The 14,686-nt window shown below is 30.1% G+C and overlaps 1 protein-coding gene across 3 annotated transcripts in view; it reads right to left on the bottom strand.

Moving 5' to 3' along the window:
- LOC129974840 (nephrin-like) overlaps nt 1–14,686 on the bottom strand; it is a 654,834-nt gene that overhangs the window by 224,115 nt on the left and 416,033 nt on the right. For all 3 annotated transcript variants that reach the window (XM_056087607.1, XM_056087606.1, XM_056087608.1), the window contains exon 5: nt 1,125–1,421. In XM_056087607.1, the coding sequence (XP_055943582.1) occupies nt 1,125–1,421 (297 nt within the window). The remainder of the gene's footprint in view (nt 1–1,124; nt 1,422–14,686) is intronic.

The raw sequence follows: 14,686 nt of genomic DNA, 5'->3' as shown, positions 1-14,686 counted from the left end.
TTTTCTGCGTAATTATAGCTGCTTACAAACTGCACCATATTTAACTATACTATTTTCACAAATGATGCGCATTGGAATCGTGAAGAATTGTCTTCAAAACTGCTAAATTCTTTCCTCTTTTGCTAATATTGTTTAATTGTCTTGTAAATGCAGTTTAGGCGATGATGCCCCCCCCCCTTTTTAACTAACTCCTGTGTTAATGTTATGGTTTATGGAAAAAATAACAATGGCACAGTTAATATGGTCTTTACATTATCAGTGAAGTGTATGCTTAATAAATGGGATTCTTAAAGATTGATGGCAGTGAATTTTAGCCAATTTCTTAGTGATCAGCAGGATATCTGTTGGAACAAAATGAACATTTTGTGGAAGTAGAGGAGGTTTAGCTGTCTGGGGAAAAAAAAGCTATCTTAGGAAGGAAGCATTAATCGGATACAATTTTCAGTTTAGAGACCATAATAGGATGCAATAGTTGCGTCAGTGTGATGCTATTATTTAAAGTTGCTTTTTTGCCTTGACGAAAATCAATACAGGATTTCCCTTTTTGTGAAATCCCTTTTTTTCCTATTTGTGTGTGTTTTTTGTTTCCCTTTTGTTTGCGCCTTCTATCATGCAACTAATACAGAACATATTAATGAACAGTTGAATCAAATATCCTCATATTTTCTCCGCATCTTTTCGAACGACTTAATTTCATACATGTTTCTTTATTTCTCTCTTAACATGTTGAGTGCTGTGTACCCATATTTAAGGAACAGCAAAAGTTCTTATTCAGTATAGAATTTGATGCGAATGGGACATGCCTATGTTTAGTTAGTTTATATATCTTTATATTATTCAATTGTTCACATGTGAATTACCTGTGATTCATACCTACTAGTTAATTAGCTATTCTTTTCTCTACTACAATTAACAGGTTACAAAGAAATAAACATCTTATTGGATAGTGGTCTGAATCAGCAAATGGTGATGATTTATAGCAGCAGACCTTTTAAAACCAAATCAACCGCCCGATACCCCTAACCGCTACACACCTAAAGCATGCTTAAATCACAGGAACCGTCATGAGAAGCTATTGTTGAATTGATATTGAAAGTCATAATAAAAATATAAATTCCACTTACAATGAACTGTTATGGTCCTGGTGTCTTCTATGAGGCTGTCTGGCAGGGAAGGGTTCTTAGCCGTGCACGTGAATTTCTTCCCGTGATCTTCTGCTGTGGGGACGAAAGACAGAGTGCTCAGGGTGAGGTTGCCATTATCTGAGATGACCTCGTTGCCCGTCTGGATCTTCTGAGAGCCCTTCCACCACGTCATCACGGCCCGTGGCCGAGAGCCTGTAGATTCGCATTCTAGGGTCACTTTGCGACCAGCGGACAGGTGGTGCGGAGGAGTGATGATCCGGACATCGAGGGGCCGGACTGAAAAAAAAATTCATATTTTAAATGTAATGAGATACATTTTTAATTAATTAAACACTTTTTTTAAAAACAAATGAATTGGTAGCACATTTTTATGTTTTTATTTAGTACGAAAACAACTTTCATATAACGTTACCTTTACACTTCAAGTTCTTACCGCCATTAGGTTCTTATTTTTTCGAACCGTGAATAACATTTGTTGTCATTCTGCCCGATATTCTCTTTTGGAATTTCTCAGAATTCTAGGAAGGTTGAGTCCAACTTTTTTTTTTTTTTTTCAAATTACCACAGTATGTAGTAACTGCAATCCTTATTACCCTACAGAATTTATTATTGAAAAGTAATAGTGGTCAATGTTTTTAATTTCTCTTATAGCTCAAAACCTTTTTCGTCCATGAAACTGAATCCAGTATTGAGGTTCCATCTACAGCCTTTAAAACTAAAGAAATATTTTCTCTATCTATTGCCATATGTATTTAACGGCATAAATCGATCATACAAATCGATATTATTTCAATAAAATTGACAAAGATTCACATACAAATGAATGCAAATAAATTTTCTATTTCGTCTTATTTAAGAATCTTCATTTTATTTTTATTATCGAAATCTAGGTCTGAATTTTGGAAAAAAAAAAGGATTCCCCCACACGTTATAAGCATATTAAATCCATAGAACCGGACAAAGAAGAGAGAAACAGCAATCAATGTAAAGAAGAAAATTCGTAATTTATTTGATAATACTATTTCAAGTAGTAAAATATCTAAAAATTATTATCATTAATTATCATAATCATTATTAATAATCATCATAAATCATTATTTAAAGATGTTGATTGAAACTAATAAGTCTCCCGATAGATATAAAATCTAAAAATAAAAATTATAAAAATATAAAATACAAAATAATTATATTCCAATTACTTGCTTTTAAATATAATATATTTAAAAGCAATATATTATATTTATATTGCTTTTATGCAATATAATATATTATATTTATGCATCTTAATGCAATATTATGCCAAGACAAAGTTTATTAAATGTGTTAAAAGTTTATTAATGTGGCAAATGTAAAAATAAAGCTACTAAATAGCAACCAAAAACTTAACAAGCATGTCATCTTAATCCCTACAATCTGAGACTTTAAATCATTTTTGAGAATTTGAGACTCATTTATAAAATTTCATTTTATTATTTATCTTTCTTTTGCTGCAGATAATTTAACTCACTGCATTAGTTGCTCTTTCAATACGAGTATTTTAATAATTTGCACATTCATTACAACCTTATCGTACATGTTACTTATTAGATGAAGTTTACTGTATAAAACCGATAATTAGCAAATACGATGTTAACGATCGAGAAGTAGTCTGTGCAGTTTTAAAATTTTGAAGAAACACTACAGAAAATAAAATTTCATGACAAAAATTCATTTGCAATTCTAATTTTACTTTTTTTCCCAATTTAACTTTGAAATACTTAATAATTAATTAGATAAATACTTATTTTTACTATTTTCCCTTTAATTATAAAACGAACAATTTAAAAAAATCTGAACAAAAATAATATTCACTAAATGCTATTAATCAAAAATAAATTTCTTAAATATTTCATTTATTTATTATTTATTCCTTACATTCTATACAAAATATTGGTTGAAAAATAAAAATAATGATGCAGCTTTGCTTTAAGCTACCTAACATTTGATTTCATAAGATGTATTTTAAATATAAAAACCATAAATTCAATTTCTGTTTGGATAGAAAAAATTGCAAATGTCACAAATTCAAAATAAACATGAAAACTTAATCATGGATATATACTTCTAGTCTTTTAAAGCATTTCGTTTTTAAGATTTCAGAAGACCTGAATGTGCATTTATGGGAAATACATACCATTCACAAAACGAGCATTCCTTTCTGGACAAAAACATGTATTTTCCAAAATACCTTCTAAGCCTCTAAAACTCCCATTGATGCATGGACGAATAATTTAATGCTAGCAATCATGAAAGTTTGCACTTGAGTAAAGTAATCTATTCCACTTGAGAAGATTCCCAAAATACCTCTTTCTAGAAAATCGCCAAGGCTTAAGAAATCATCATAGACATTACCAGAGAGCGCCTTTTTTTCAGCCCTTTGGCGCTTTCCTTCGTTTGCCATTAAATGCAGCTTAATCCGAAATTGTCACATTTCTGGAATTTGTTTTTCGAAGCTGTTATATGAATTAAACTTCAGTTGTTCAGAACATGCTTCGATATTTTTCTTAGAAAATTAGGAAGGATGTCGCCTTTAACTTACTGTTTTTCAGTAAAACTGAAAGTTTTTAAAAGAAACCATTAATACCCATGAATATAATTAATTTGCTTTTATTTTAAAATTTCTCTTTGCAAAATACGTTCATGGCCCTGATAATTTTTTAAATATAGTTTTCACTTGATTGGTATGTATAAAAGCAGTATGCCAATAAAATTATACATCAATTAGTTAATAAGAAATTATATATATTTTTATTAATAAAAATTTAAATAAAACATGCATTTTGAGTCAGATTAAAATTATTAACGTTAATACATTCTTTACAATTTTTCCAATAAGAAATATTAATAAAGAAAATTGTTTAATAGCCAAACTGTTTTGGTAACATTAATCCATGGTTGAAATGATTTTGAACAGTGACATTAATCCACATATTCGTACAGCTTAAAAAACATTATCAGCATTATGGCTGTCTGTCCGGGTGTCCATGAGCATGATTACATAAAAATTTGATTAGATGAATGAAATATTTACATTAAAACTATATGGCCTTTTAACCTTCCTTTCCTGTATCTTTTCAGTATTCATTTCTATCTGTAATATTCTTTTGAATGTCAATCAAAATGTAATATATTCAAAATATGTAAATATTTTTCTTTTTTTTAACGAATATCCTGGTCCACACTTAATGGTTAGGTGAATGGTAAAAATGATTCGGTTACTTTAAGCTTTCTGGAAATAATTTACATAGGAAACTGATATGGCAGTTAGAAACTGGCAGTAGTTGGCAAACAGAAGAAAAAATACCGAACATGCAAAATTGCATTCAAATTGCAAATTATAAGAATATAAGTTATAATTATACGAAGTAATAATTATACGAAAATAAATTCTTCTAAAAGTGTAGAAATAAGAATGTTCTTCTCCCTTTATTATTTTAATATTTATATTTTGAATCGCTATCTCTAAGGAAAACATTAGATTTTTTATCTAATAATAATATATAATAACGTTTTCAGTTAATTATCTCTTTTCATGCTTTCATAATATAATTGTTCTCTTTTAAAGATATCAAAAATGATACGCACGCATATCGCATTTTAGTATTTTTTTTTTTAAATTTTAAAGCTCTCAGGTGAGATTGCAATTACTGATATATACATAAGAGATTCATTTTCTTTTACATTTTGTAACAATTTAAATCTGTCTTTTAAATAAATATACGAAAGAAAATATATATGATTGTAGTAGTTGATAATCAGAAAATAATGTTCTTTTTTGGAATAAAGAGAAAGGGAAGGAAATTGTGCGTTAAAAAATAACTTAACAATTCAAGTCTTACTAATTCAATTCGCTTCATTAGCTTTTACTTAAGGATTTGCGCTCATTGAACAGTGAATATTTTTCTAGCAAGACTTTTTTTTAAATGTCACATTTAATGATTCATGTGAATATTTATTTCCATATACGATAAATAAATTATTATCTTTTTATTCGACATTCGAAATTCCTCAGAATTCGATGAATACATGCTAGTGCATATACTACATATTAATTATATTAATCTATTTAAGCATTAAACTAAACAGACATGTTTCCACAGGTAAGTTTCACAGGTTTAATTCATTTTAGTGAATTCTTAAAAACATTTCCAGAATTTATAATGAGCAAGTAGAATTTCTTTTAGAATTTTAAATTAACCATATAATATTGAATAATGCAAGCAAATTTTAATAACATGGTATTTAGTGCAATTTCAGAGCATTTCTTAAATAGACACAAATACATAATCTCGGGTTTGAGTGCATTATCGATGTATCATTAACCGTTTGTATAATATGTGCGCTTCTATCCAAGAATATTAAGTTTGATGGATTATGATCTAGCTCTACTGTTCGTCTCAGGATTCTGAGATTAACAATTTTCGATGATTGCACTCCGCTAAGGGGTTGTACGCAGAAAGGTGCTTGATTTATGCTCCCTAATTCAGCGAATAATCTTTCATTCTATTGCTAAATGTAAATTTCTCCTGCTTTCATTTCTCCTCTTACCCTTTTTTACTTTCTGGTATACATATTGTCGACAAAGTATTGTAATCGTCAAAAAATTCGAACGCGAAATTTTGAGTCTCCACATTTTAAACCTCTCTGAGTGTGAGAACTGTATTTTTAGAAAATGTTTATATGCCTGTCTATGACAAAGATAATTCAAAAAAGCTTTGATCTAGGTGGGTGAAATTTGGTATACTGTCTTTATATTAAATTTGATGATTTCAATCAAGTTTGGGCCAAACTCAATTTAAAGGAAGTCTATCTGTCTGGCTGTTCGAATATAAATTAACGCGATGACTATAGAAAGAAAAGAGCTAGACATAAAAGAAGGAGAGACTACCGACATAAAATTCGGTATACAGATTTAACATTTATAATGTAGATACGTATCAAAGTTTGAGCCTTATTTGATAAGGAGTTGAATGTTTGTCGATCTGTGTTTTCAGACACATGAAAACACGATAACTCAAAAGGACTTAAATGTATCAAATTTTGTATAGCATTTTGTGACTAAAATTGTAGTTTTCTGTCAAATTTTTGTTTCAACTGGTTGATAAAAACATGCCGACAATACAAATTAGACTTTTGGAGACTATTAACCACATGCCGGGAATTAATTGCCAAAACATTAGCCAAAGAAGGCGCGATAGAGTCAGTAAAAATGCTATATTCTCGCCAAAGCTCAATATTTCGTACGCCAATGCCACAGAAGGCATTCTCTGGGATAATACCATTATTAAAGAGTATAAGAGAAAGTTTTGGGAAGATCATTCTTTCTGGTTATTTGTGAAATAAACGACTTCTTATGCATACGCAGAATTGCAAAGCGATTTCGAATCCAAGAATGAATAGAATAAGAGATTTAATATCAGGTAAACAAAGAAAGTCAATTGTCAGTTCATCTCATTATGAGATATTAAATTATCTGAAATTTTTTTCAGTATTCATTGCTTATATATTGCTTAACAATCAAAATCGTAAAATGTAATTTTCAGTTTTCTCTGCTATTAAGTGGACATTTCATTTATCATTTATACTAAACCGATAAAGTCATGCTTCTATGTTACAACCAAATTATATTCTGTATTATTGTTGTAGGATACAAACTCATTAGAATGAGGCTTTTAAGGAATATCATTGATTAAGTTAAATTTACATTTCTCCTATACGAAGTACAGATAAAGTATTGTATCAGTCAAGAAATTTCAATTGGAGGTTTTGAAAATCTCCACTCCATGACTTCGAAAAACATATTTCTGACATTATGTCTGTCTGTCTATCTGTGACAAAGATAACTAAAATATGCTTTGATATAGAAGCATGAAATTTGATATATGGTTTTTATACCATATTTATAGATTTCTATTAAATTTTGCGCAAAATCTATTCAGAGGAAGTGGGTCTTTCCAGCTGTTTAATGTAGACTTACATAGAAATTACAAAATGAAGAGAGCTAGATAATAATAATTCATGAAATAAATTCCTTCTTCCCTTTTCCTATAATCCAACATAGAAAAATTATTCGACTTAAAAAATTTTTGTTATGACGATATCTTAGGCTATTGTAATAGCGGTTTAATCAAGAAATTATACTTTATCTTCAACCTAAGTAGTCCATATTACCATATTTTCGTGTGAAAGTTTCAAGTAGATTCACGCTTAGAACTTCAAAATATATTTTAGCGACAGCCGAACTATTCTGAGACATTACTATTTTAGCGAATCAAAACGTGTATGGATACAACCTTAGCTAATTTCAATTTGTAACCAGCTTTGGTACATTTGGTTCGTGATTTGAAATTAATCGACTGCACCAACTTGTAGTCACAACATTTGAATTAATTCCGGAATTTGTATAACTAGAAGCACTAAGCACAGATCCAAGCAAATGAAGTAGCCCCCCTCCTCCCATATTAATTTCTAGATTGTGCAAATGTTCTGATGTTTTTCTAATCATCATTGTTGTTCATATCTCTTCGAAATGGAACTAATCAGGATAATTTATTTTAATTATCACCGTGATGATTTCTTTTTACACAGCAAAGTAATCGGAAAATCAAAAAAGTCTGCGCAGCGTTTCAACATTTCAACTACTAATAAACTTCAATGATTTTGGAGATATCGGAATTATATGGAGCTGAATACTGCCTATTATGTCTATAAACGACATCTAATTTTTAATTTCTAGTGTAGAGAAATTAATAGAGAAAGTATTAAAATTGTGAACCAATCTGAACTCGAGATTTCGACGAATCTCCACGTTTTAGATCTGTCTGAGTTCGAAAAATATATTTTTGTTATGTCTGTCTATCCGACTATTTGCCTGTCTGTGACAAAGATAACTCGAAAAGGCTTTGAAATCGACGGATGAAATTTGATAGATGGTCTATTAATAGGAAATATCTGTCCAGACGTTCGAATATAAGATAACACGATAGCTACAAAACGAAGAGCGCTAGATGGATGCAATTGAGTACACAGATTTAGTGTCTATGCAATAGACACCTACCAAATATTAAACAACATCCAATAATGTTTTAAAAATATCTCGTCTTTGTATTTTCAGGAACATGTCATTGTGGTAGTTGAAAAACACAATGACTAAAATAAGTCAAATTTGGCATTTTGTTTTGTGATTACAATTGCAGTTCTGTGTCAAATTTCTGGTCCAATCGGTTGGGTAAAATTATGGCTAAAACAGAAATTTGATTTTCGGATACTAATAAAATCATGCCAAGGGTCGCCAAATATCGCACGATACATTTAGTAAAACACTAAATTCATTTTAAAGTTTAACACTTCGCATTCATTTTAGGCAATCTTTGGCTTACTTAAGATCTACAATATTTTGCAGGGGGAAGGGATGACAGGTTTATAAGAAATTATTACAAAGTTTTCGGGGATTACCCCCACTATATCAAATATTTGGAATGATATTTATGTTTATAAAGTAATTTGTTTTTTTGGTAATATTTACAACTTAAATCTAAAGTTTTGAAGCTAAAGCTTGTACAGCAGTTTCTTCACAAACTGCCCAAATGATAAAACGTAAGTCATAATGGTGAACAAAACACATTCTCGTTTTATCAATATGGCAGCATGAGGTAGTTATCTTATATTTTTAGATACTTTTATTTAATTGGACTTATTTTCCATATATGTAAATATGGAATTTAATAAACTAATTTTTTCTCACCTGCATGTTACAGACTTGTAAACTTGCGCATTCTAGAATGCTGTTTTGATGTTTCTAGAGCTTAATGAATATTAATTAAATAAAATTTTGATTTCGTTTCTGTGCCTCCATCTGGTATCGAGGTTTGCATTTAATATATCTCAAGATTAAAAGATATATTAATCTATGAAAATAAGATATATAATCTATGAAAATAAGATATATAATCTATGAAAATAAGATATATAATCTATGAAAATAAGATATATAATCTATGAAAATAAGATATATAATCTATGAAAATGTTATAGATGTGAATGTTTTGCATGGCAGTGGCTGTTAATAATTACAGAATATGTATATTATGGCATGAATCTAGTAATTTTATTTAATTTATCATGCAAATGTGTACTTTGGGAACATTTTTTTTTTATTGATTAGAAATGAAATTTGACACAGAATGACAGCTGGAGTCACAAGATTACATACCGAATTTCATCGATTTCAGTCATTGCATTTGGGAGTTTTCGGGTTTGCATGCATATGAAAACTGTCTAACCTTTGCATAGATTTGATTCAAAATTTAAAAAAAAATCTATACTAGATGGTAAACCTGTATACCAAATGCCATGTATCGAGTGCTTTATGTTTTGCAGTTATTGACTTTCCTTGCATTAGAATCGCAAGACATAGAATTCCTCTGAATGGATTTCGTTCAAAATTTTACAAAAATTCGCTCTATATCCAAAAACAAATTGTATCTTCATAATACAAAATGCTTTTCAGTTGTATCCACAGACATGATATAATGTCAAAAATTTGTCTTTCAGATTCAGAGAAGTCAGAAACATGGATATTCTTCAAAATCGCGACTTCAAACTTTCTGTCAATTAGAATAATTTTTCTATATTTTTTATACGGCAAAGTAAAAGCAAAGAGTCTTCATTAAATTCTAACGGCAAAAACAAATATTTTTATTCAGCAAATATAACTAACATCATGTCCGATTTATGTTTCTACAAAAAGTCATTAGCTCAAAATAATTTTCACAATGGTTTTTAAAATATTATAAAAAACCATTAAAAGCACGCAACTTAAAATTATTTTTAATCTCACAAATTGAGAAAAATTTAAAAATAAATAAATAAATAAGCCCTCTGCGGTAAGTCAGTGATTTTCGAAGTCATTTGATTCCATTTTCTCCTTTTAAGCGTCGTGATGTTTCAACTACTGGATGTGTTTAAAATTCAAAGCTTGAGACGCCATTTCTATTTTTCAAACTATCTACTTGTAGTAACATTAAAAAAAATCTAGGCACGGGCGTTACAATGAAGTACAAAAAGATATCGAAACCGAAAGAGCTTTATGATTTAAAAATGCATCACACATCCAGATTATCCCATGGGAAATAGTAGACGGAGGATCAGTGAATATATACAGTTAAGATGTTTTGAAGCCATCTTCGGTGTTTCAAGTACGCCCCAAAACCAATTTTATTGAGAGCTTGTGTCTGACGCTTGCTTCTTTTTTATATTTTGTTACCAAGTTGCTCATCGTAAATTATTTATCCAGAACCGTACTTTTTTTAAAGTTGTTCTGCTCATGGTAGGGTGAGAAATTATCTGTTGATATATAAATGCTTCTTTTAAAGATAGGATCGTCGAGGAAAAAACTCGCTTGTTTTGTTCCTGAAATCTCATAAAGGTGGCGAGGGTATTTAATAAAGATTTTGTTTCTCGGTTGCAACACCAGATTTTTATTTCCGGAATAAAGTATTTTTTACTGTGCAGTTTCAAGCGTGTTGTTCGATAAATGGATATTAATGGATTTACTAAAATGTTTTAAAAGAAATGGAGAAAAATTTGTAAATTTGTTAACGCTTTTCCAAAATGAAAATAGTTCTTATGATACATTATATAACATAGTATAAATGCGAAAGTACGGTCATTACTGATTTCTATACATTGTTTTATTTCTTAAGAGACAACTATGGTATCATTGAATATAGATTTATTTTAAATTTTATTTTTTTATTTTGTTTAGATCTATAACGACATGTTGATTATTAAAACTCCGTTTTGGAAATATTCGGGTTATTTTGGGATAAACTTCATAATTTTATGTCATGGAAAATGACAAAAGCGGCATCTTAGCTATCATTTCCCTTTCTAAATTCTGCACCGCACCAACAAAAAGATTTGGCTTATGACGTCAAATTAAATGTATTCCAGAATTACACACACAACAAATCTTTAGTTGATTCCAGTTTCGAACCTATGACCTTCCGGCTGTGAAGCTGAGATCTTACTACTATTTTACATATTGATCATCAGAAGCATTATCTTCTCGCCTTTTTCATGTACATTATAAATGCATTTTGTTTTACCTAATAGAATAAAAAGAATGTAATACGCAATTTAAACATCTGTCTATTTTCTAACAGGATAATTAAAGTCTTTATTTGATGCTTTCATAAATTAAAATTTACCTGTCAAGTTTGTAGCCGGTCTTTTTTAGTAATCGACATCTCATGATAAAATTCATAGGATCGATAAATTTGTAGATGGGTTTTACCCAAAATGTGATTGTTATCTATAATTAGCCTCAGTACTCTCGCATATGCTTGCGCCTATTTTCTCTATATGTATGTGAAAAAATCTTTTATATTTGAATTTTTTGTAATATTTTATCCAATATTTAAATATAGATATTATAAAAATCCTGTGGTTACAGGATTTTATAATTACCAACAAACTTATCAAGTTAATTCTTATGAAATAAACTCAAGTTAAACAATACTTTAAAAAAACGATATACCGATTGAATGCATAAAAATTTTAAAGATCCTAAAATTGCGGAATAAAGTTGACCAATCATTTTCAGAAACTCAAACAATTTCAAAAGGTAAATTCAACCAAAACTCCAGTACAAAAACTACACTCCAAAAGCAAAATTAAATATATCTCTAGAAAATAAATTCAACATTAGTAAAAACGCGCGAATCGTATATATATAGTTAAATTATGAAATGAATTTAATGTTTTGACAAAAAAGAATTAGAAGAAGAATTAGAATTTTTATTAATTAGAATTATTAATAACTGTTTAAATTAAATTTGGAAATTGATTAAAAACCAGATAAAATAATATCTCAATGAAACTGGTGACACTATAAAACTAAATTTTTGAAATATAAGATAGAGTAAGAATAATTTTTTTGCAGTGATTTGTTAGAAAGTTATAACATAAAAACTTTAAATATTTTAATGATCCATTCCAACCCCTTTAGGGGAGCATAGAAAACTTTTCGATAGCGCAATTAATTTTCTAATCAAATTTGGTTTGAATCCCTGAAGGATCCGTAAAGGTTCAAACGAAAAAACAAATAGACATTCAATTTTATAGATTATGGTAACACAACAATTTGCCAGTTTTAGTTCATATGGCATATTGTGAATTTGAATTATTGCATTCGCTTGCATACGGATGAGCTTATAGATTTATCCTAAGCAGACACAAATTTGCAACTTTAATATTAAAACACGCATACAATACAATACAATACATGGTCGGCCTATCCTTAGATGTCATGTTTCTCACAATCGAACAGGAAAACCACGATTCCATGTATGGACTTCTTTGACTCATCTAAAATGCACATTAAAATCCTAAGGTTGAGTTTTTAACAATCAATTACCGTTTGCAAGTGAAGACAAATAAAATTATTATGTAACAAATCGGGGTGAAATCCTTGTTTAAAACGTTTCCGACAAACCTATATAAAAAAATAAATACTTTTTTTGAAATTTATGGAAAATACTATAAGTTGATACTCTGTTTTTTCATCAGAATACCTGAGTTTGAAACCGAGATACAAGTACAGAAACTTTGGCAGGATGTAAAATCGAATTGTCATCAAAATCTTCAATATTGAATATCACTGATATCTTTCTAGTTGCAATCTGTCAAGTTTACAAAAACTTGACAGATTGAACAGATCTCCATTTAATCAGCTTTTGAATGAGCCTTTAATAAATTAGATCAGTGCTCCACTTCAGAAGTAATTTAGTCTTCCGTTTGAAAATTGCAGTCTTTGAAATCGATATTCAACGGAAAGTCCGTAAATGAAAGTATGGTGAATAAATGGAATTAATGCAAATCCGTCATTGTGAACGCTTTAGGATATGAATATGTGTCTCGGTTGGTTTCCACTTTATTTACAACTTAATAAAAATGCTGTTTTTCATTTTGCTTACAAATTTACTATCTTGAACCTAACTAAAACAGAAAACAAGGTGGAGAGTAAAATAAAATCAGGAATTATAATGGTTTCTCGCAATGAAGCTAATGAAATGAAGACAGCGATTTTAAGCCGAGTTTTAGCCTCTCTTGCTTCAGTAGCGGCATCTAGGGCCAACAGAATGGGGCGGACGTCATTCATAGATTTCATTCACACATCCGCAGATTGTAAATTAGACCCGAATCGGCGAACGATCGCCTCTGATCCAGTACCCCCCCCCCCCAGTGGTATTGTCTCGACTTGGAGGACTTCGTGGCTGCAACAGATTTATACATGCACCAACCGCCTTGTACACGGAGAGTCTTCGGCCAGCGGAATTCGAACTTGCAGCTTAAGGGATGGGAATCCAACGCCCTACCAACAAAACTATCCCGGCCCGAAAGTTCACGTTTATCCTTTTTTGTTTCAAAAAATCATTTTGGACCTTCATTTCTTCTGCACTAAAATACTTTTATGGTTTATTGTAAACTGATGGAATAGATAAGTTTTTGATAAATATTTTTATATTGCAGCTGGAACGATATATGCGGTATTGAATATTCAAGGTATTGGTAGCAATTCAAATTGGCATCTCGCCAAGATTTCTGCGCTTTTAGCACGGTTTTAAACCCAGATATCCCGATAAAATTATTGCATTCCTATAGTTGTTGTGATCGGCTTCCGGTAAGTATGTTATCTGTTTTCTGATCTAACAAAATATGATCTTACTTTAAGTGTAGATTTATCAGAAACCTTTTGAATTAGGATTTTTTCAGGAATGGTAGCATACAATTTTTTATCCGCTATAACTTGCAAACGATGAGTGATAGGATGGAATTTCTATAGTGTATTATGAACCATAAGGGCTTTTCTATCCCTCTCTTTCGTTTGGCAAGTCAAACTCACCCTGCATATATATAAATGTATTCTAGCTTTTTTATCTCACAAAAATACTTATACAAGCCAGCGGTATTCAAATAATTCCATTTTCTCAATTTACAAACATTGAAACAAACATCTGCTGGATATGGTAAAAAATATATATAAAACCTTTTTGAAATACTTGTTTTGATTTATGTTTGGCTTTTCATGCAATATCAAGATGAAAGAGAAATTCTTTTCGTATAAGCACTCATATATATTCATTACTTTCAACGATCGGACATACCCAGTCTTTCCACAACAATATTATTATTGCTGCTTTACTCTGTGCGATTGAGAAACGTTGTCATGGTAAGTTGAATTTCCTTTTTACATGTCAGAATTCTTTAAAAGCTAGAATATTCCCTGTGCTATGTTTTGCAGTCGAATAAAAAAAAAGATCTCAATAGAATTTGTTGGAGCGATGCTTCCAAAATCTCAATATCTGTCAAGGGCAGAGTATAAAGAGAAATATAATAGTTTGATAAGTTTTTATGTTATTTGGCGCATCTTCCATTGTTCTTTAGACAGTTTCGAAATCCTGAAATAACAACAGTGTTGAATGCATTGAATACTCACA

The sequence above is a fragment of the Argiope bruennichi genome, chromosome 7, assembly GCF_947563725.1.
Source record: "Argiope bruennichi chromosome 7, qqArgBrue1.1, whole genome shotgun sequence".
Classification (NCBI taxonomy): domain Eukaryota; kingdom Metazoa; phylum Arthropoda; class Arachnida; order Araneae; family Araneidae; genus Argiope; species Argiope bruennichi.
This window is presented reverse-complemented; position numbering and strand designations above follow the sequence as displayed.